This window comes from Chelonoidis abingdonii, chromosome 7 (genome assembly GCF_003597395.2).
Source record: "Chelonoidis abingdonii isolate Lonesome George chromosome 7, CheloAbing_2.0, whole genome shotgun sequence".
Taxonomy (NCBI): Eukaryota; Metazoa; Chordata; order Testudines; family Testudinidae; genus Chelonoidis; species Chelonoidis abingdonii.
The window spans coordinates 77,339,065-77,363,893 of record NC_133775.1 but is presented as its reverse complement, the minus strand read 5'-3'; the positions used below and the strand labels follow the sequence as shown (position 1 = coordinate 77,363,893).

At 39.2% G+C, this 24,829-nt stretch overlaps 1 protein-coding gene across 7 annotated transcripts in view; it reads right to left on the bottom strand.

Annotated features, from left to right (window-relative positions):
- FBXW11 (F-box and WD repeat domain containing 11) overlaps window positions 1-24,829 on the bottom strand; it is a 117,439-nt gene that overhangs the window by 79,720 nt on the left and 12,890 nt on the right. For 4 of the 7 annotated variants that reach the window (XM_032768694.2, XM_032768695.2, XM_075068062.1 and 1 more), the window contains one exon: window positions 16,275-16,376. The exons of 2 other annotated variants lie outside the window; for them this stretch is intronic. In XM_032768694.2, coding sequence (XP_032624585.1) covers window positions 16,275-16,376 — 102 coding nt within the window. Of the gene's footprint in view, window positions 1-16,274; window positions 16,377-20,513; window positions 20,539-24,829 lie in introns of those variants that run through there. One more of the 7 variants, XM_032768697.2, reaches the window with a different exon arrangement.

Sequence of the window (24,829 nt, the reverse complement as noted above, 5' to 3'; positions counted from 1 at the left end):
CCCACAATGCACCACTCACAACAGCGCTGCAACTGGTGCAAGTGTGGACACATTGCAGCACTGGTCACTGTCAGTGTGGACACACTGCAGCGCTGGCCGTACACAGCTGTACGACCACAGCTGTAACTGCCAGCGCTGCAAAACTGTAAGTGTAGACAAAGCCTAAGCTACTGAGCAAAAGCAAGCTCTTGGAACTCCTACAGTTGTTCCTAGACCATGCTTGGTAAAGACTCCAATTTTTATATATACCTGCATTTATATAAAAATTAGAAGCTCCATCTCCAGCCTATTCGCCTTTGACTGCTGGAAGGGAGAACAAACATTCTATCCCTCACCTACTTCCAGCCCAGAGCATCCTGCAAAAGTGAGAGGAGGCTCTTTCTGCACTTTTCTCCAACCTCAATTTTTGGGTATTCCTCCGGAATAAAAACTCCTGTGCTTACCACCTCTGGTGCTCATTTTCCCCAGGCAAAGCAGAGTGAAATTGACCGGAATATCATCAGTTTCATTATTTCTAAGCTTCTGAACAGCAGCAGTGAAGGTTGACAAGACTGATTAGTTTTTACTCAGCTGCAGCTAGACAACTAATGAAAGAGCTGCACTAATTCAACCTGAATCAGAATCCCCCATAAAGACAAACCAGTAAGTGGGAGATTCTTAGCTTCCCTGGACAGTACACCATTCTAATTCTGTGCCACTGCGTGCGCATAGAACTCACCACCCTCCCCCAATTTCTTTACTTCCCCGCAGAAAAATAACTTTCTGACAGGGAAGTCGCAAGAGCAGTTATGCACCTCTCCCCAAGAATGCAGGTGCATCGTTGCGGGTGCGTTGTTTCGGGCACCCAGAGCAGCCAGCAAAAAGGTAAATCACTGAAGGGGAGTGGGGGATGTTTCAGCCAGTGGCTCCTACTCTGCGCCAGGCTCAGCTGCTAGTCCTACCTGGGCTAGGGGAGGCCAGGACATCCACTTCCCCTGAAAGGAGCATCCGGGGCGCAGTCACATCCACTCCCAGAAATCTCCTGCAGCTGCAGAAAGCTCCATGCTCTCCCTGTCATCACTTCTCAGCTGCTGGGAAAAGGATCACCATGCAGGGAGATGCTCCCCCCTCCACCTAATCCTGCACATCCAGACCTGAACTTTCCTCTCCAACCGCCGCAGCCATAACCCTCCCCACCAAGCTCCCTGCACCCAAATCTCCACTCCACTGAGTCTTACCCTGCATCCAGAGATCTCCCCTTGCACACAAACACTCCTGCCAAGCCCCACCCCCCACACTCAGACCCACTCGCCAAGGTCTGCCCCCCACTCCCACATCCAGACCCTCACCCCTGCACCCAGACCACCCTCCGACAAGCCCCCGCCACACAACCCTCCACCCCATCGCACCTGGACCACCTCAACGAGCCCTCCCACACCCAGACTCCCATTGTCCTAAGCCCCACCAGCTGCACTGAGCCCCCATCCCACCACAGCCCACGCCCCCAGCAGCCAGATACCCTCGCTGAGCCCCCCCAACACACAGACTCCCCCACTGAGCCTCAGCCACCATCACCTGAACTCCCTACAGAGTCCCATTGCCCCTGCACCTGGAACCCTTCAACAAGGCCCTGCGCATCCAGATCCCTCCCACACGTGGATCCCTCACTGAGCTGTCCACACACAGAACCCTCTCATCCCACACCTGGATCCCCCCTACATTTGGATCCTGCTGGCTGAGCCTGCCTGCCCGCACCTGGTGCAGAGGGGCAGAGCCCTGGGGAAAGCCTGGCCCTTGCACTGTGTCAGGACCAGATGCTTCCTCACTGCTGAGTCTATGTCCGGCGGAGTGGGGGTCAGAGGGACAACTGCAGGGCGATCTCCCACCTCTGGGCAGCCAGTGGTCTGTGCTCCGTATGACGTTACAGCCTGTATGATTTTATTAAAATATGCTAATGGAGTGAATATAATGTAACTGGAATATGTTTCATGCAAAAGGTCCCTTGTAAGGTATCATTACAAAGCTTATAATCTACTGAGTGTGATCATCCTATTTGTATAAACGTAACTCTTGTATCTGAAACTAGAAATGTGTAATATAACTCTGAGGGCCTATTGTAATATGCAAAGTGTGGACCATTAATGGTGGTTTGGAATCTTGATGACTCCCATTAACCAGGGCAATTGACTGGATGGCTCTGTTTGCAGGCAAGCCTTCCTGTGAGTCAGGTTGGTAGGAATGAAGGCTTGAAGTCTTGCAGTGACATGTGATCATGTCACCTGAACTGGAATTCATCTTTAACCTGGTGTCTCCACTGAGAAGCAGGGGGTGGGAACCCAGAGAGGGACAAAAGGATTCCAGCCCTGTGCAAAAGATACATAAACAGAACAAACGGGGGAGAGGAGCTATCGTGAAGAATCCCCTACCTACCACCTGAGCTGGAACAAGAGTTGTACCAGGGGAAAGAATTGTGCTCAGACCTGGAAGGTGTCCAGTCTGAGGAAAAAACTTACTGAAACATCTCTGAGGGTGAGATTATCTGTATTCAGTTTGATCAGACATAGATTTGCGAAATTTATTTTATTTGGTGACCTACTTTGTTCTGTCTGTTACTACTTGAAATCACTTAAATCCTACTTTCTGTATTTAATAAAATCACTTTTTACTTATTAAGTAACTCAGAGTGTGTGTTAATACCTGGGGGAGCAAACAACTGTGCATCTCTCTATCAGTGTTACAGAGGTAAACAATTTATGAGTTTACCCTGTGTAAGCTTTATACAGAGTAAAATGGATTTATTTGCATTAAGACCCCATTGGGAGTTGGGAGTCTGAGTGTTAAAGACAGGAACACTTCTGTTAGCTGCTTTCACGTAAACCTGCAGCTTTGGGGTAAGTAATTTAGACCCCAGGTCTGTGTTGGAGCAGACGGAAGTGTCTGGCTCAGCAAGACAGGGTGCTGGCGTTCCAAGCTGGCAGGGAAAGCAGGGGGCAGAAGTTGTCTTGGCACATGGGGTGGCAGCTCCCAGGGGGAGTGATCCAACTGTCACACTCCCCACTGCCATGCTGGAGACTCCACATTTATTCACTGACAAATAAAATTTGCAGAATTTTAAAATAGTGTGTGCAGATTTTGGCGCAGAATTTGTAATATTTTGTAATATTTTTGGCAAAGAATTTCCTCAGGAGTAAATGTATAATATCCTGTAGCATTGGCTGGCAGTCTATTCTATTTCAGTATAGTTATCAGCTCCTTAACTTTCAGGAATCATACAATTTGTCCCAAAGACAGGATAGGGAAAAGTTATACTTCAGACTGGCAATTTGTCTTTCATACCACAAAGGAGAAGGTATGTGACACTATAGGACTCTTTAATCTAACACGTAAGGACATAGCAAGATCCAATGGCTGGAAGTGAAAGCTAGTAAAACAAACTCAAAATAAGGCACAATTTTATTATTATTTTATGTTTTTAACAGAGTGACCACTGAAACAGCTTATGAAGGTATGGTATAGATTCTCTGTCACATGACATTTTAAATCAGAACTGGATGCCTTTCTGAAAACAATACTCTTAATTCAGTGGCTGGTTTTCAACCCTTTTTCATTTGTGGACTACCCCTAAAATATTTCAAATGGAGGTTGTGACACTGCACCCCACATCTTCATAGCGATATATGACGACACAATTGATGGATTTTATGCAAGATAGGTCATGTGAGATATCATTGAAAAGGTTATGATTTACTAAAAATGATTATCCTACTTGTATGCATGTATCATTTTTGTATCTGAAGTTAATAATATTGTCTATGTATCTATTAGAAATGTGTTTACACACAGGGAACGTCTACTAGGCAGAATGCTCTCAGTCTAAAGAAAACAATAGGCTTATTCCCCCTCCACACTTCCTTAAAGCTTCTTGTCAACTGCTGCAAATGGACCATTTTGATTACCACTACAAAAAGTTTCTCTCTCCTCTGCTGGTAATAGCTCACCTTAACTGATCACTCTAGTTAGACTGCGTATGATAACACCCATTGTTTCATGGTGTGTGTGTGTGTGTGCGCGCGCACACGTGTACGTACTGTATTTTCCACTGCATGCATTCGATGAAGTGGGCTGTAGCCAGCGAAAGCTTATGCTCAAATAAATTTGTTAGTCTCTAAGGTGCCACAAGTACTCTTGTTCTTTTTGTGGATACAGACTAAGACGGCTGCTACTCTGAAACCTATCAGGTGAGAGAAGTAGACTTTGCCCAGAAATTTACAAAATTAGCAGTTTGCCAGGCAACCAAAAACCCCACCCCTCAACAAAGGCAACTGCAATTACCATCACCTGTAAGATGGTTATATAGTGAAGACTACTCATTATCCGGAAATGCTCATATTTATATATGAACAACCCAGCCACAACTTATGTCCCAGTGTGCTGTCTCTACTTGCTGGACCTGCATACTACAGAGGGTGATGAATGCAATCCGCTCCATTTGATACAAATTAGGTGGGATTTTCAGCTGCCTAACAAGTTACTGATGCAGTCTCCTCAAATGGTCAAAATCTGGCCATTGTCCCAGTAAGAATATTTACAAACTTGAAGAGCATTGGGGAACACACAGATATAAAATTTATACAAGTGTTAATGAAAAAGCTTCCTAACTTTAAGACAAAAATCACACAACAACAGCACCTCTGCTCTTTTGGTCAGGAAATATACTGAAGAGGATGCTTTAGTTCACAATAGGATGCTAGGGCAGGAGGACACACTAGGTACATGTTAAGACAAGTAGAGCAAATAACCACTCTCCTCTACTTTAAAATAAAGAATTTATTTATTTAAAGTCCTAAGTAAAAAGAATCACAAATGTTTAAAGAATCACTGAAGGAAGTGCTTTGACAACAGCATTATCTACTGTCTGAAACCAAGGGCAAAAGGAAGAGTATGGGCTTGTTAGTCCTACATGATACTTATTTAATAAACAAATGTATAAACACACAGTAACAGATTAGGCTCAAGAGACAATTACACAACACATCAGGAAGCACTTCCCCTCCCATCCCCAACCCACTCCGCCCAAGAGGTTGCAAAGGTAACAGAAAATTGCAAGGGCTGCAATTAGACTACTTCAACATTTTTATAGTAAAAAAAAGCTGGTGTCAGAAGAAAATTACAACATATGTTCTATTACAGAAACCCTAGCCCCATAATAATCTGAAGTTTAGTCACTTGTATTTTCTCCAACTCCACACACAAAATCGCTAGAAGTGAATTGTCCAACTACAAGAAATGGCTTCAAACTTGACTGCTTTTGAAAATTCCAAAGATACAGCATATTTTTAGATTTTCATAAAGCATTTGATACTCTCATTAAATCTTACGTGCAAAATTAGTTTGAGTTTACTGGCACAAACATACTCATGAACTGTAAACTGACTGAAGGGCTACAAACAGAGAGCAGTAGAAAATGGCAATATACCAAATCTGGGGGAACTGTCTAGTATTTTATCAGAGATCATTGAGAGATCCAAACTTATTTAACATCTTCCACAACAATTTAAGAGATGGAATGCATGTTAATGAAATCTGTATTACACATGAGGAGGACAGACATAGTACAATAGAGGCCTACAAAGATCAAAAATACAGGTAACAAAACAAAAAAGATTCTGTTCAGAATACAGTAAGCAAATCCAGATTATTTTTTGGGGGTAGGGGCGGAGGGGTCAACAAACAGCTACAGCTAGGAATAAGAAAACTGGGAAGTAATAATGCTGAAGGAACAACAGCGGACTAATTAGACATGAGCTTGCAATCTGATCTAGTCAAAAATAGGCCAAAGCAATTTGGGGCCATATAAACAAAGGTATGTCACAGGGCATGGAAGTAAATAGTCTCTATACACAGCTCTGGTGATACTGCATCTTCATTACATTTAGTTCTGGATATCTCTGTCCCAGAAAGTTGCAGACAAATTAGATGGAGTTCAAAACAAAGGACAAAAAGGAACCGAGGCAGAAAGATGAAGAGAACTACTTAGATCTTGGCAAACAATTATTATGGGATAGGGATATAGCCAATTTATTTGAAGGGTGTATACTCTACGAAGGAAGATTTAAATCAGTACAAGGAGAAACTAAAAGAAATTCTGAATTTCAACTGAACATAAATAGATATCCTTATAGTGAGATATTAGGCTGCTGAACAGTCTCTCAAGAAAAATGGTGGATGCACTATTGGGCAAAACACTAGAAAATGTAGTAAAGATGCATGTATCATCTAATTCCATGTGTTGTTCCTACAGTTTAACTACAATCATAAAATGGTTCTCACAGGAAGACCCATGATTAAATCAATTACAATTTCTGAGAAAACTGCAGACTATGTTCACTAATTTGCTCCTTTTTTCACCTACTGGACTGACAGCTACCATAACAGTCATCTCTACTTCCTTGAGGAAAACCATCAAAAGCAGTGTTTCAAAGATTGGCTGGAAGGGCAGTATGTCTGAAATCCAAGCCCAGTTTAAACACTATAATCACCGAAACCTTAACTTTTTCCGCACTATTTGGATAGGAGAGCTAATGGAATAAAGCATAAAGCAGTGCTGTTGAGCCAGCATCGTGAAAGGATATACGGAGCTACAACCTCCTTTGTTCTTGTTCATGGAGTAGAACCTGTGAATCATGATGGACTGCTTGGATGTGAACAGGTGCATAATAGAGCTTAGAATTCCTAGGTTAGCAATTTAAAATGTCACTAGGGAAGGCTTAGGTGGTTCCACCTCCTGCCTACTTAATCATCTGCAGAACTGAGCTTTTCTTCCACATGTAGGAAAAACCTTTTAGCTCATTTGAGCAGGAAAACTGTTTCTTGTGCAGACAAGAGGATCTGATGACCTCATTCATTCAAAGGCCATAAGGAAGGATTGCCCATTACCACCAAAAGATGGTGATGTTTCAAGTGATCTTTCAGGGAATGCCAGACAGATGGCCCCAAGCTCCAGAGAATCTATATTCCAGGATGCCTCTTGCTAAAGCCAGCAGCCCTGCAGCATAAATTAAGAGAAATGAGCTCCCCATCCAAACGTGCTGGCCAGGTGCAACCAGATTCATGTTAAAAGTCCTGACTTGAAAAGGTCCTTCGAAGATCTCAGGAGGTAACTGCAGGTCAAATCAAATCTTGCTTTGTGAATGTAAAGAAGTGTCTGCAAAGGTTTCTACTGCCCACTATAGTAAAGATCATCTGTGGACTTTGATCTATGTTAATGTTGTCAATACACCTCATCAATTATTGGGAGTGGACCACATCTACCCAGATTGAATCGGTCCTGTCAACACTGGTTCTCCACTTGTAACATAACTCTGTTCTCTTCATGTGTCAGTATAGTTATGCCTGCATCTGTAATTTTCACTCCATGCTTCTGAAGAAGTGGGTTTTTAACCCATAAGAGTTTATGCCCAAATAAATCTGTTAATCTTTAAGGTGCCACTGGGCTCCTCTTTGTTTTTGTGGATACAGACTAACGGCTACCCCCCTGATACTTTCCCTTATATTGATAGGTGTTTGAGTATATGTCCTAAGAGACAGTATCCATTCCAGAATGTCAGTTTTCCTATTCTAAATTTTAGTTTCCTGCAATATTTGTTCATTGACTTCAGGACCACAACTGCTTAATTCTGCCAGACTGCCTGGGCAGCAAAGGAAAGATGAAGATGGAATGCTACCAAAGGACCTATTCAGGATTGATGAATTAAAACACATTTGGAAGTATTTATCTGGGAAGATGGTAAACGGAACACTTTTGTTTTGTAGATCTTTGAAATGTTATGGGAAATGACCAGCAAAGACTGTACATCTCCCATCTTACCAAAAAGGTGAAGGCAGTTTCTGAATATCAGAAGAATCTGTTTCAGAAAGGTCCCAAGTCCTCTGAAAGATGGAGGGCAATACCCACTGTTCTTGTTGCAAAATGGTTGTCTGTTGAAGCTTGGTCTGTCAATTGTCCTGGTCTACTGTCCTCAGGAACAGCACCTATGATCTGTGGACTTTTGAAACATAGCCTCAGAAGGACTGCTTACTTCTATAAGATCTAAATTCTCCCCTGTTGCCTGGAAAAATGAGACAGACCTTCATCTGCCACCTCAAAACACTACTTTGTCAAGGAGTTCCCTGGTAATCCTATCCTCAGCCTATTTAAAACAAAAAAATCTGCCTGGATGCATGCCTATCAGGACCTAATCTCAGAGCTATCTTCTGGATGCTTCATTAACTGCTCTTAGTCTGGAAGTGAAACAGACTCTAGGAATAAGTTGGACACAGAGGCAGCAGCTGAAAAAAAATCTAAAGCAGTGGTAACTTCAGGTCTGATTCTTATTGATAGATAAGTGTTCAATTACTTTCCATCCAGGCTCAGATGGAAAGTAGGTAGATGCAAGAGAGGAGCTATAGTCACAAAATCTAATAATCTGCCCTTTGAAGGAATAACTGTCTCTAACGAGGAAACATCTAAATCAACTTTAGAAGGGTAATACAGCTTTACTTTAGGTTTTGGCCTTGTAATTAAGATTTTATATTTGAACATTCTAGTCAGATTTGATTACATCTTCCTGTTATCAATATTTAACAATGATAATCAGCATTTCAATATTAATTCTCACAAAACCCTCAAGATGTGTAAAATGAATGACAATTCTTACCTATCAGAATTAAAAACAAATATTTTATCATCTGCTCAAGGCCATGGAGGGAATTGTTAAGAGTCAAAAATTACTACTCACTAGCGCTTGGCTTCTAATCCACTATTCAACCCACCTGATTAAGCTGCTTTTTTTAGATTTGGTTTGTTGCTGCTACAAGACTGGTTCTTCATAAACTAGGATCAGATGATGATGCCAGGATATGTAATGCTGAGTGATGACACGGATTGAACTGTATGTCCTAATACAATATCTAAACATGAAACTGCCTCTGGCAGTTTTTAATAAGTTTTCCTTCAGTTGTTTGGATGTTCATAGAAACCTACTTCTTAAAACTGTACAACCACAAAAATAATACTTCAGAAAAGGCACACAAACTGAGCTGTGACAGAACACCAATTATCACTTTCGATATTAAGCATAGGAGGGTTTGTAGCAAAGCAGCCTAATGACACAGTAAAGGACTGAGTCAAGAGGGCTGGTTCCTGCTCCCCACCTACCACTAACTCACTGTGTACCTTTAGGTAACCTCTCTGTGTCACAACTGGTCTGTCTAAAATCGATTTGATAACTTATCTCTAGCTCAAAGGTATGTTGTGAGAGTTAATGTTCATAAAACTTTGTCAGCCACAAATGAAAAGCTCAGTATTTCATTTTTAACTGACAAAATATTTATGATTAATGTATGAAAAGTTTCATTATTTGTACTAACATTTGGTGTTTGAATAACAGACCCAAATACCACATTATTTTGGGAAGGTATATTTGTTATGAAAGAATACCAAAAGGGAGCTTAGGTAAGTAAATACTAAATTGCATTTTGTTGTTTTAACAAAAAAGCACACACTCTCTATTTTGTTTTTAAGCGTGATGGTGCTGAATTTTCACACTATTAAGCTTTCATTTGCTTTACAAAATACTCTATATGTATTAAATACAAAAAATCCAAATTGCTCAGGGCAAGCAGGAAGCTTTACCAGGAAAGTACCAATTTCTACACAATTTAAGAGTCCATTTAGCTTTCTAGACCTTACTACTGTGAAGAAAACATCCAAATGTGAACTTCGTGTAAATCAATATAGTGTCATCTTCCTAACAATACACCTAAATTTCTTCATTACCCCTGCTGTTGCTCCTAACTTTCCAGTGGGCCTTGCCATTATTCATCGATATTCAAGGCACGCTTGGACAGCAATGAAACCGACAAGAATTTAATCAGTTTCATTCTGCTGTTGCTTGGGAAAGCTTTAATAGCAGAGAACATAAAACTGATCTGATATGGCAAACCAATGCTCCATCTAGCCCTGTCTCTGATATTGGCCAGTCCCAGAGCTTTAAAGGGGAGGATACAAAACAGAGCAATTTTGGAGAGATCCACCAGTCTTCCCCTCCTGGCTTTGTCAGTCAGAGGTTTAGAGTCGCCCCGAACATGGGGTTAGATCTCTGATCACGGCTAATAGCCATTAATAGACCTATCCTCCATGAACTATAGTTCTTTTTTGAACCCAACTATACTTTTGGCCATCACACCATCCCGTGGTAATGAGTCCCACAGATTGTAAGGCAATTAATTGTGACACAGACAATTAAGCCATTGTCAGGGATGGAAAACCCAAAAATTAAGGTATGGGGAGATCCCCTGTTGGAACAGATGGAGGCTGATATAAAACTTGGAGCACCTGAGCAGGATCCACACCAAGTTCCCAGATAGTATCCTACCACCCTCCCCTTTCTGGAATCTTGGAGAGGCAAGCTAGCTTTTCACATGGGCATTGGCCCTCCTTGGATTCCTTATCTGTTCATGGTTAGTAAGTTTAGCCCTAGGAAGTAGCTATGTAAGTTTCCAAGCCTTGTGTGTGGATGCACGGTAAACACAGATGTGTGGAGAAATACTGATCGAATAGTTACCATATATACTCGATCTTAAGCCGGTTCGTTTATAAGCAGAAGCCCCCCAAGATGGATAAGTAAAAATGGAAAAAATGTTATGACCCATTCATAAGCCGACCCTATAATTCAGAGGTCAGCAAACTTTGGCTCCCTGGGCCATCAGGATAAGCTGCTGGCGGTCCACAATGGTTTGTTTACCTCGAGCATCCACAGGCACGGAGGTAAACCTAAGTAAACGAAGTGTCCCGGCGCGCCAGCTGCTTACCCTGACAGGACAGTAACTGGTGGGGAAATTTGTTTTTGGGGGGGGGAGGGGGGAGAAGCTGGGAGTCAGAGGAGTAACCCCTGTGATCATGCCCCACATGACCCTACCCCTAGCCCAGGACCCTCACACTCCCCCATCCCATCCCTTCCCACCTTATCTGGGGAGGGCCAGGGGAGGATATCTGACCTGGCTGGTGCTGCTCTGGCAGGCTGAGCAGCGCAGTCGCAGCCTGCTCTGGCGGGCCACACCAGGTGGCACGGCCACATGTTCCAGCGGGCTGGGCCAGGTGGCATGACTGCAGCGTGCTCCGGTGCCAGGGCGGTGTGGCCATACCCTGCTCTGGGGGGTGGGGCCGAGCAGCCCGGCTGCAGCTGCTTTGGAGGCTGGGGGGGAGAGCAGCCTGGCTAGAAGAAGAGAGACTCTGGCCCCACCCCTTCCCTTCTGGCTCTGCTGGCTGTGCGGCCGCTCCTTGCTCCCTCTGTTGGGGGGAGGGGCTGTGTCCCACTTCTCCTTCTCTATACCCATTCATAAGACAACCCCCTTCTCTGGTGCTTCCCTTTTTTACTAAAAAAATTCAGCTTATGAACAAGTATATACCGTAAATACTTTTTGTGTTATCTGACCAGCTCTTGCTAATCTACAAATATATTTCTTGAAATTTGAATACTTGTGATGTCTTGCTGCTTTTGTACTAGCCCTTGTAAAGTTAGACTATTTTAAAAATAATGAAATAGAAAACAGTTACAATTAAATACAGTACACAATATTTTACCCTTTACAATGCAGGAGCATGGCTTTGTAGAAGGCATCAAGTAAAATTTTCAAGACTGAGATATATTCCCCAAATTCTGGATGTTCTTACATTAACTACTATATTATACAACCAGCAATAGAACTAGTGGCTCAACACAAGGTCAGGTTTACTGATCTCTCATTTAGGTCCTGGATACTGCAATCACATCCATGCCAGAGGAACAACTGAAGTCAAAACTGAAGTTTAGCACAGGTGCAAGGGTCCACCTGTGTGGATTCAATTCCAGGATATCAGCTGTGGATGGTAAGCATTTTAGGTGCATGGACAGTCTATTTTAAGCTTGTAAAGTGGCCAAGAAAATGGGGCTCCAATATTTATAACGGACAAGCAAGTACTTACATAAGGCATTTCTAATATACCCATCTTAATAATAAGCATCAGATGACAATATTTCAGTTAGTAAATGTGACTGAGAATCTCCAAATGATTTTAAATATTTTGAGCAATAGCATGGCATGGTACAGAATTCAGCTTGCACAAATGCAAAATAATGCATGTTGGCAAAAATATATATATTTTTTCCCCATATACATTAATTGATTCAACTTGGAAAATCCACGACAGACTGAAGATGCCTGACTAGCATGCCACAGTAATTAAAAACAAGAAATTTGCCTGCATGAAAAAAGCATAGCAAATAGATTAACAATGGTCAGCTCTCATTTGGAGAATAATATTCAACTGACTGGCTTCAGAGGACATTTGGTCAAATCCTATGGCTGGATCTGAGGGGGGTCTGGTTAATTTTACGAATGTTAATGACACTTTTCATTATGCAAACTAAGGTCAGAGTAAATCTAATCTCAGGATTCATCTTTTAAGTTGATCATACTTTACTCTTGAAGTGTTACACAATTTGAAAAGGTCAAAGATTTGACAAGGGCTCACTGAAATCACTTGTAAATCTCAAGCCACTGAGTATTCACATCTTCCGCATTCAGGTCTATTCTCTCATCAATGCAGGAGGTTTTTGCGCACATAATGCAAATAGGAGTTGCACATAGGATTTACACTGGTATCAGTGAACGAAGGAACCTTTTAGTTCTCCTTCTCAAAGTGCAGCTAGTCATTGCCCTACTTTTATTTGTCCTATGGGGACATGAAGCACTGCTAGTGTACATACTCTGTTCTTTTTAACTGAACACTGATTTTTAGAACAACTTAAGACATCTAGCCTTTAGAAAAAGTGAAGGACAATTAATGCATCTATCATCATCTAAGAATCAACAAAAAAAGTCAGTTTCACTTTCAGATTCCCAGTATGGCAGTATTTGGGTTGCAGACAGAGGGGAATTACTTGTTTAAAAGCAAAAGTCCATGTTTTGTTTTTTAAATTGTGGGTGCATACCACTGGTCAAGATTTTGTAAGAGCTGGCTTTTCCGGAAATTTATGTTTTGGGTCAAATATAAATTGTCGGTGATCCTTAAACAGGACCTTGCCAAATCTTATGCCATTTACAGCTCCCACTAAACTATACTACACACTTTCTACACAAACTGTCAACAGAGGTCATCCAGAACAGAAAGATACTGAGTGAATGCTCAAGCTCAGAAGTTGCAACATAAGGATTAATGTCAGAGAGGAATTTCTACAGAATAGATTGACAGAGTTGAAACAGGAATCATACACTGTAAAAGCATTTCTATCCCTGCATACAATGCTGAACCCACTCTGGCCAACTTCACAATAATCTATCAGTGGAGATGGAATCTGAACATTCACATATTATTGGATCTTATTAGTGCCATCTGCTAAGACTAACTGATACTTAACACACCCTGTGCATGGTGCGCTCTGACACTAACATTTCACTGCAGTTACATGTAATGACTATTTGACATGGCAGCTAAAATTAAAACCAACTCAGATAAGAGCTCACGAAGTATCATAAACTGAGAAATTTTAAGTGCTTCACGATGTATGTCCAGCCATCACAGATTCACTAGCTAGTTTCTTGCAGAATTATAGCATGTCACATCAATAATATAGCACACATTTCCAGATTCCAATGTGGCAATATACAGTACATATCTTAACATGCTCCTTTAGTGGTCAACTATAGCATAAAACGAAACATGGCCAAAGTGAGTGTCCAATATAATGGATGTACTGCACACAAGCTAATACACATTCTTCTCTAGTCTAAATTTCTGTTTATAGAATTTATAGAGCACCACACCATCTAGATGTCAGATGACACTAAGAAAGGTTATCTAGTAACAGCTTTGATTTTGTGTATCTTTTGTATATTTATTAGTAACGATATCCACTGGACATCTCATTTGCATTCTTGTATTGATATTGTGAACTGCTTTAATAAAAATTAAATTATGGGGAACACCACAAGGCTAAGTTGATTTTTTGAACACACTCACTGATGACTGGAGTTTCTGAAGAGTTAATTACAAAGAGGTTGTGATAACTTTGACACTATTTGAGATTCAGTGGTAAAGGATGTCTTGCAATATCTGCATCTTAAGTCTGCTATGAATGAATGGGTGTAAACCCTGTGTGGAATAACATGCAACTTGAACTTATCAGCTAGGTTGGCTGTACTTCTGAAAGTTTACTTCTGCAACCATGTGGGAATCCTGCAATAGTTTCTCCTTGAGATCTGCAGCCCAGCAAACTGATATCTTAAAGGGTCCAGTGGGGTAAGTGTTGCTTTAGAAAACCTTCCCATTCTGAAACCCAAACTTCTCAAAGTGGGTCACGAGGGTGGCTGAAGGTTGTGACATCAAAGGCCTCTCAGAAGCTGGTGAACTAAGGGGAGAGGAACAGCTCTACCAACTATGAAGAATACTATTTAAAAGTGCTAAGCAGGTAGTTGCCTCAACCCCATTGCTCACAGCAGTCAACCACTTCCTAAACTCTATTCACTACCACCTTCTAACAAGCCTTAAAACAATACTAGACCACAGAACCCACCACTACCTTACACCACCCAGCAGATTTCATCTCCCTCACCATTGCCTACCAGCCCCTTCACAAAACCAACCATGGTTTCTTGCTGTGAACCAAATTCCACAATACTTCACAGTCACAACGGATTGTGTGTGTAACTAAAGGACTATGGTCATGATAAAAACCTGCAGCTGATTTTGGAGTCCCATACAGAAAAACTGAGAACAGATACTGTTAACTTCTCATTTTACATTACAATACAAAAAAATATTTCCTCCTACTTCAGGGTGTATCATGGTTATGGGACAAGGTGGAGACTGGATTGTATTGAAGTCAAATCATGAATACAACTACCCAAGCACCATAACACTGTGGATTGGAACTTCCATTTCATTCAAACAGTGGTTAGGTTTTACAGTGTTAATCTGTCCTGGATTATGTTATCCAACCCTAGACACATAACAGGGAAGAACATTCTCTAACCTTTATATTTGGTTTATTAGCAATGCTTTCAAACACAAGTCTTCTGACACACAAAGTAATATTTGAGTTTTCCTGTTATTTACATTTGTATTGAATAGATGCATTTTGAAACTTTAAAATGAGAACCTCAAATGTGCCAGAATTAAAAAAAAGATGGTTTCTTGAAATAAGAGGCCATTTTCAGACAGATTGTTATTTCAGTGAAGGGTGTTCACGGTTGGTTCACTTAAATTCAAACAGAATCTGAACTGCTAAGACTTCTATTCACAAAAGCAATTCCTTCCATTCTTAAATTCCTGTGCACATGAAACAGGTTCCACCACCGAACTCTCCTACTGTTTAATATTGTAAAAATACAGATAGAGGAGAGATACTGACAGTATATATTTGCACTGTTAAACATTTTATGTATTAGTGTATAGTACTTAAGAAAATATTACACATGCTCTGTATTTATTTTCCAAGCTATGTTTCTTGTGGATTCAAAAAATTTCACTCATACCAAAAATACAAACTACTTTTAATTTGCTATTTTGTAAACTTGCTCTGCGCAAACAACTGGAAACAGAAATTCTCCCTCCCGCCCTTCCCCTCCAGTCACTGCCTATAAATTAGGCAGGATTGATTTACACCATTTACTAAAAATGAAGAGCAAAGGAATTTAAGATTTATTGGTCTTGCATTTATAGGAGCTCTCATTTTTACCATATTATCTTTTCTAAAATCAAGAACTATATAAATAAATAGGTCAAAACAGCTCTGAGACTTTCTGCTAACAAAACTGTTCTGTATTCAAACACACACAATGATGGTAACTTAATAATGTAACCAGGACCACACTAGTAAAAATCTCTTCCTCTGAATGAAAAATCAAAAATTGTATTATAGGCCATTTAGGACATTGCAAGTAGTTTTTAAAAGAATTGGCAAAGCTCATTAAAATACGTTTTTAAACCAAAAATGAAAAAGCAAAATGTAACAGGCAACATGCACAACTATACTATTTGTATCAACTTCAGGCAACAAACACAAAAAGCTCACCACCCCCCACTGAAAAATAATCAAGTTCACACAGAGCTCTCTTAATGACTCCTACAAAATAGTTAAGTGGAAGATTTCAGAGAAGGATGCACAAAAAACGTTTAGCAGACTTAACAATTTGATTAAACAGAGCCCTGAGAGAGTTTAACAATGTTCACAGTATACGCATAACACATTTACAACAAGAAAGAAGAAAGGCACCTGGAGACATCTGACACTGGGCATGCTCTGCAGGCATCTCAGTGCGCACATGCTCTCTACCAGGTTGGAGCAGCCTAGCCACAAAGACCTTGGCACAGAACACTGCAGGGTGACAAAAAGGAAGGAAGAGAAGAAGCAGTTAGATGCCACAACAAATCACTTAATGCAGGCAACTCATTAGTATGTTCAAGTGGACACGTATTTGTTTACTTCTATGTTAACCAACAGTTAGGGGCCAACAGCAAAACTACTACTGAAGATTCTTTTAAAATATATGTTATCCCACTGTCACATGAAGCCTAACGAGTTGATTTACCAAACTGCTCACTCCTAGCATCTACTCGAATATTTTAGCCTACGATGCATGGTATCAGAATTGTCGCAATTCATTTTCAACATATTCTGCTCTTGACTTAGTTCAGAATCTTGTATTCAAGCATTGTTATTGTCAGAAAAGTGACTACATAAAAATGGCACCTTCTTAATCTGCCTCGTGTGTATTCAGTTATATTTGCTAGTTTTAGTGTAAATTTTTATGATTTTTTTTAATTTTACATTGTCCTAGGACACAGAACTATGGGCTTGTCTTCACTAGAAAAGGAGGAGTCGTTAGCATACAAACTTGAGGAGCTGGATTAAACTAACATGGTATTATACAAGACTTAAATCAGACTTAAGGTTCACCCATGTGACTATGTCAAACACGACTTGCCTCTGTTTATACCACATTGCAAAGTCCTCCTTAAACATCATGTTAGTTCCTACAACCACTCACGGTTATGTTCTAATTTGACCACATTTTCTAATAAAAAGAAGCCCAAGAAAAGAGCTCAATTTTATTCTTCCTCAAATATAAATATTTTTTTAAAACAAAAGTGCAAACTACAGTGCAAAATTCTGCTCTCAGTTACACATGTGCTGTTACTTATTGAATGAGTTACTGACAAAAACAGTATTCCGTCATAGGTATAAAGGAGGGAAGATTACTGGTAATGACAAGCCGGCAAAAATGAGCTCAGCTACCAGATTCCAAGTTGTTGGCACTGGTGGTTATAAAAGTCTCTTTTTACTTGCAAACTGGGGCAACGTGATGTGGAAGTCACACAAAACTTAGAAATCTCATTATGCCATATTTCAGAGTCCATTTTCAGGATTTGGCAGTACTGTACACTTAAGATACAGAAAAAGTAACTAAAATGGATCCAGTTATTCACTACTGAGCAGCAGGTAAACCCAACTCTAAGATTGGCACAGTCCTAGTTTTCAATGGCTTTTCACGCTCACAAGTGCCCTATTTAGCTTTTATTACAAATACCAAGTCAAATACATTTAAAAACTTCCCAAAGTAGTTTGTACAACAAAGTTAAAGCAGCATGGGGCCACAGATGAAAACCTTTGAAAAGCAGTTATTGTGCCAATATTTAGAAGGGGGATCCAGAGCAAGAGAGGTTAAAACCATATTTTCTTATAAGTTCCCCTATGTTTTTCCATTCAAAATTAAAATTCTTTACACTGTGCTAAAAAATAAAAACTATAAAGGGCAAAAATGCCATGATTATGGCCAATCTCAGAAATTATTCAAATTGTCTCTTCTACTTTGTGAGCCTGAATGTATTTGGGCTGTGCCTGAAAGTATATGACTGAGTAAATGTATACATCTCATTTGCAGATGTAAAACTAGAAATGTTACTACTCTGAAGTTAAAATAATTTTGCCTCCAATACTCAAGCATAATCGTATAACCTTGTATTTAGTTTTTGGAAAGTTCATATTTAAAAACTGAAAAAAGATGATTTTCACTTACCTACCAAATTTCAAGTCTGGAAGTCTATCTTTGCCCCACAATAGCTGATGTACTCCCACCTAAAGCTTCACTTCCCAAACTGTTTTAAGCGATTCATTGGCTATAGTAGGGGAAGCTCAGAATCCTAATCTCAAAATACTGGCAAGTGAGCTAAATTTTCAAAAGTAATTTAGAATAAAAGTGTTCTTTAAATCTAAACATTCATTCTAATAAAGATGATGGGTATTAAAGTTAACACACAAAGTTTGCTGTTCACCTGAAACTCCACTCTCTGGTTTCTCCAAAAATTCTCAAGTAGGTTGGTGAACTGCACACAACCACAGCTAGCCCATGTCAGCTGGCTCAGGCTGTGGGACTATGTAAGTGCAATGTAGACATTCAGATTTGGTCTGGAGCCCGGGCTCTCAGGCCCTTTCCACTCTTGGAGTCTCAGAGCCTGAGAATCTACACTGCAATTTTATAGCCCCTCAGGGGAAACCCCATGAGCCTGAGTTAGCTGACCCAAGCCCTGAGACTCGGTGCCATGGGTTTTTTAATCACAGCGTGGACCTATTTAGTGGTTTATACATTTGATCCTACATGAGGGAAAAAATTTAATTCAAATACTGATTTTTGGCATATATACTTCAATGTCATGAAGTATGTCACTGTTTGTTAGTAACTGAAGCAAGTTTGTAAACATCTCAGGTACAGTACAAAGTTTTTTAAAATTTTGGTCATTTTAGTCTCAACTAATTAGAAGAAAGAGTCAGTCCAGTTTCTAGATTATTTACTACATTTGTGTTTGTAAAATGCTCTAATTAAATGACTGAAAGACTATGAAGCTTTGGAGAGCCACATGCAATTCATAAACTTTCAATTTAGCTAAACCATTAGGCAGAAACATTGTTTATTCTCATGACAAGTTTAAGCCACATGGGAAACTTTTCTTCCAGTATTACAAACTCCAGAATAAAGGGATTTATAAAGGAAAAACTAAGACTCTTAGCTATAGCAGTATTATGCTTTACTAAACATGAGACAGCATCAAATAGTGCACACAAGATTTCACAATAAAACAGGAAAATCCAAGTGAAATATTTATGCACTTCAGTAAAGAACAAAAGTGTTTTTGATCTGGTGTAGCGACCCACTAGCTACAACTGGAGGCATGGAAGATCTATCACAGTCAATGTAATGAACATGATATGTTTTACCTTTTGCTTTCTAGTAAGAATTTGGATTTAAGCTGGTAGTTTCCACCTTTTAGTCCAACAGGACCTTACACAGCTGCGATGATCTAAAACTGATGATCTCAAACTGAGATGGGGAAAGGGAGGACTGAAGAGGAAGATGCATAATGGACAGTAAAAGTGAATTTGGTGGTTTTATCTCAGACCGTTTCAGATTGTCCACCACAAGAAAAAAGGAAAAGTAAACATTCCTTTCTGGGGTCAGAAGCAGAATCCATCTTAGACATACTTAATGCCAACTATTAATTTTACTATTTGGTGCCCAGATAGTATAGCACTGTACTTATTAAAAACACGTAACAGTTAAATGCACCCCAAAATCTGCAGCAACGAGCCATCTCTATAGGAGAGACACTAAACACAATAGCAGGGGTACAGCACATTAAAACAAGATCATTGGCCAGAACCTGGGGAGAAATTTCCACAGCTGAGTCAACTCAGGTTTCTCACTGCAGAAAATATAGTTTCATGCTACTAGCACAGCAATCCCAAAGCTCCAGAGAGGGCAACAAAATGGGTTAAAGTATGGCAAGCCTTGCAAGAGAAAAGATTGAAAAAAACTAGGGATACTAGAGTGAAAAGAGAACAGTTTGATAGGTCTTCATATGATAATTTATTATAAAGCAACACCACAAATTGGTCAGACACTTTTAGGCTTAGAAGTCACTCAAAGTTAGTGGCTGAAAAATGTAATGTTCAACAGGCCCTCTTCATAATTCACTGAGAGATGGTCACAATCAAATTGTAAATGCATTTATAAGTGAAACTGATGTGAATACCAACATTTCGAGTTAAGTAGCCTAAGATAAGGTTAATCAAATCTCATGCTTCAAGGCATAAAATGATTACATTTGTGTGGGGTGGTTGGTCAGGAAGTCACACACTCCTAAATACAGTGTCACAATTTTCCAGGTGAATTATTTTATTTGGGGGTAATAGGGCTTACGGATTGCTCCCTTTCCCTCAATACTATTCTTCAAGCATCAGGTTTAGATCAGTATCAGAGACAGAAAAAATGCATTGCTCATCCATTTTTCTGATCCTTCAGAAGCCCCATGTTCCTAAAATGATCTACATTCATTTCACTGTGATTAAATTCAGTGAACCTCCTATAAATAATCATCAACTAATTTGGCTGTCTGACACCAGATGGGGCACTTTAAGATCTTAATATTTAGTTTTTTTAATATAAAATTAGGCTACCTGTAGAAGTGTTTGCTGCCCTACGACCCATCACAGCATACAATAGGATTGGAACATCTAGTGATGTCTTGAAAGGTGGGCAGTTAGGACTTCTCAGATGAGGATTCATGATGTGGAAATTTTCTCTTTCCATTTATACCAGAATTTGTCTGTGGCATCCTTAAGGGGAAGCAGTTTTCATCCTCCCTTTGTTAGCTTTGTTGTTTAGGGCACCAACAGTTCTAGAGCAGTTATATGCAAACAGTGATGCTATTTTGATTTCAGCTATTTGTTAAAGAACTCTCCAAATCAAGAAACCTTTGGATTCAAAAGTCAAAAAATTAAAATTCATCAAAAAGTGGGAGATCAGAATGTTTCTGAAACTTTTACAATCATTCAACTGTGACTGTCAAACTGTTTTAAAACATCCCCTAGAAAAGCTCAAGGAAAACTCTATATTAAAAAAAGCGTCCCACAAAGTGGAACCAATACTCATTCTGTATCCAACAGTGCTAACATTATACTGCTATAGTTAAGGGTATCAACATTTTTAATGTAATTCCTTTTTGTCGAAGATGGTATAAGTATTATAAACTTGGCACTGAAGGTCCCAACCTGAGGATGATTTTTTTTAAAGTACACATACTTTAATCAATTAAGCTCTCAAGATACCAGAGTGCAGAAAAATATTAAGAGTTTTGGACATTTGTTTCTATGCAAAAAAGAACAGCTGTGTCTTTCAAAACGAGAATTTGCTGACTTAGTCCAATATGAACATGATCTTTTGGTATTTTAGAATGACAAAGGTAAAGATACAATAAATCAAATGAGGTTTGAATAGTAACTAAAGCACACCACCTTATTTTTAGAGGTTTGGGTTTTTTAAGCTAGAGGTACATTTTAGGGCTGTCAATTTATTTTACAGTTTAATATAAGAAAGAAAATTAAACTGAAAGTCCACTCAGTTTTGTTAAGAGTCCTATTTAAAACCAGAGAATGAAATGCCATCCCTAGCCAACTCTCTGGTGCCAATAAATTAGTCAATCAATAGCTAGTATTCTGGATTTCCCCGTATAGAGACCCATATTTGCAACATTAAGCTACACTAGGAAAAAGTTAAGCCTTCTCTTTCCCTTGATTTGTGGATACAAAACAGATGCACGTTATTACAGTCTTCTGTAACTTGGTACGGTTTAATTTGCTTTGGTTTAACCTCAACAATAGAGGAACTGGAGCTGCCTCTGCTAATCTTTAATGCAAATATGTGCATTAGCACCCAGCACTGGAAAATTAAGACTCATAGGTTAACTGCTGCTACTTAAAATGCTGTTCCAGGTCTGGGATAGAGAGAAGACATCTTCAGTGGTAGTCTACACCTAATCTTCTTAACCAGGGACACTAAAAAGAAAGCTTTGTTCTAGTGAACAGAAACAAGATATGACCATTTCTGAAAGAAATTCCATGATCACAAGTGAAATTTTAATTTAGGTTCTAAGACCCCTCTCCCCCCTAAAAAAGCAGAATGAATCACAGAACAAATTGTAAAGTTATAATGCTACTCAAGGGTCTTCAGTATTTTACACCCAGCAGAGAGTAGTCACCGGCTGCAGTCAATCTCCTTCAGCTAGCTGAGGTATCATGCAGACCTTATCTCGCATTTTTACTTTACTTACATGACTCACCCAACATAGTCATAAGCTGAACTAGTAGGTATTGAGAAGAAGTAATCTGAAGATTTGCATGTGGTGGGAGAGTGCAAATTCTGTTAGAAAAGTATGCTTATAAGTTGTGAATATTTAGTGGAAATAAAGTGTGAGACTTGCATGTGATATGAGTAACTGTGTTTCACAAGTAGCAGCTTGGCTTGATAATGCATTCTTTTATGCTGTGCACTTAAATAAAGTTCAGGATGTCTTGTGCAACCTATTTTTTATTAAAATGTTCTAACATGCAAGACAATGTGTGTCAGACCAACAGTACTTTGGTACCAACAGTACCTCTTCCCCCTTTAATATCAAAACCAAGTTCTCTTGTGCACATGCAGTGTAAGCACAGAGTCTCCAGAAAGTATTTTTTGGAATAGTGGTATCACATCACCACGCACTCCTAAACAAAATGCAAGTGGTGTATCTATTCCTAAGTGTCTACATTCTAAATAGAATGTAGCCTGAATACCATGTTTAAATATTTCCAAAACATATGAGGTACCAAATGCATGTTATGAAATCAAAGTTCTAGTTCAACTCAGGAAGGGCATTTAGTTACTTTCTCATTTTACTCACAAGTCAAGGGAACTCTCTTTGTACAACACAATTTACTTTTCCATTTTAGTACTTGAGATTAAACTACAATACTTTAAGATTGAGCTTCTCAGAAGTCAGCGCATACCTACTCTGTTGCAATCAACCAAATTCATCTTAAAGACTTCGTGAAAGTTTGGGTCACTTCTTTATTCTTTAAAGTGCTAAAAAGATTCAAGAAACTGATCACTGGGTCTCTTGTCCATTAGATAATAGTCCAATTAAACCAAACAGGCATTCAAAAATCAACCCAGTGATACAGCTTTCCAATTGTCATTCAAGATCTGTGTATAATTTCCTTGAACTTTGGGAAGATTCTCACAAAAATCGTTACCTTAGTTTTAAGTAAGCTATAAATAGAAAGTAATTTGATCTATTAAACAAGTTCTCCCTTTTACCAAAGAGTTCTGTGAATTCATATTGTGCTGTGTAGAAGAAGGGTGATCAGTACTGCCATCCCACTTTGTTCCTGAAGATCAAAGTACATATTTGCTACAAAAGGAGTATAAATTCAGTGCGGGAGAGATTTAAGCGCTTTTCCTTGAGTGTAAAAAAATCTTACTCCATTTTAATTTGTTCATCAGGAAAAGACTCATGAGATGCAATATCTTGTTTTCATAAAGACCCAAGAGGACTACCAGAGAAAACACTAATACAATTACATCAAATGCCCTAAATGGTATTAACTGATTCTTGAGACAAAGCTGTATTTTCCAACATATGTTACATCTAAATTAAACTTACTTTCCCTAATACACATGAACCTCATCTCTAATGGTTTTCTGAAAAAATCAAAAAAGTTATGTTCTCTTCTAAACTGGCAAATCAGCTGTGTTACATTAAAATAGTCTTTTTGGAAGGACAAAATGAAAAAAGCAGTGCCTTACTTTCTACTCTCTCAGACACCAGAAAGAGTGGTGTCACCTACCTGTCTGGAAACAGTAGCACGTCATGTTAACAGTATATCAGGTCTGAGAAATAAGATGAAAGGTGGAAAGTGGATGTGGGGAGTTGTTAGATGACTAGCAAAGGCTTACTGTATAGCAGTTAGGCAATTAGAAAATTATGTTTGAAAATGGTCTTAGAAGTTATGGTAGAGTTAAAGAGCAGGCTCAGGATCTCTCATCAATGGGCTTGTCTATGTTAGGATTTAAAGGACTGCTAAAATTTGATAACTAATGTGTTCTAACAGTTTTGCAGACAAGGTAGAGTGTAATTTTAACATTAGCAAAATTGGTCAAATTAAAGCCTCAGTTTAGCACATTATAAAGCAGGGTTTCACTTTCAGGTTTCATATGCTGCAGGAAAAAGTTTAAACACATTATAATTATAAAAAATTGTGAAAGCATTTCCACTGTTATTTTTACAAGATTTAAATACTGGACAAAACTTAGGCTCTGAACCTTCAAACACCTGTATATGTGGTTAATTTTACAAATCAAGTAGAGCCACTCGCTTCGATATGAATAGTCCTTTTTTATCTTCCAAAAATTGAATATAATTACATACAAACCAATCTGTATTAAAATCCCATAAAGTCAAGTGACTAAAGTACTCTTGATTTGCAAAAACAGCTCATTTTCTGATTCAGTTTTTAAATTTTTTATTTTAAATGGTTTGCATGAGGCAGCTAGAAATGTAGTTTCCCTATTTTGATTTCTTCATTTTTCAAAAACCACGTCAGGCTCATGGTTTTAAAAAAAGAACAGATGGTGACTACCAAATATGCCATCAGTAGCATATTCCCCATTGTAATTCCAGAACTAGATTCAACCACTGAGGTTTCATGGGATCCAAAAATCCCACAGCGTGTGATCTTCTCCAATTTCAAACAGCAGCAAATACTTCTTAAATTCAGGTTAGCCTGAAAGTTTTCATTTGTCCTCCATAGTTCAGAAATTGAAGATACGACAGAAAGAAACACACCCAGAACTTCCCTCATCCTAACCAAATACGATCCAAGTCAGCCAAAATAAAATTAAACTCAAAAGCTGCAGATGCCAGTGAGGAAAATCATTAATTTATATTTTAAACTGT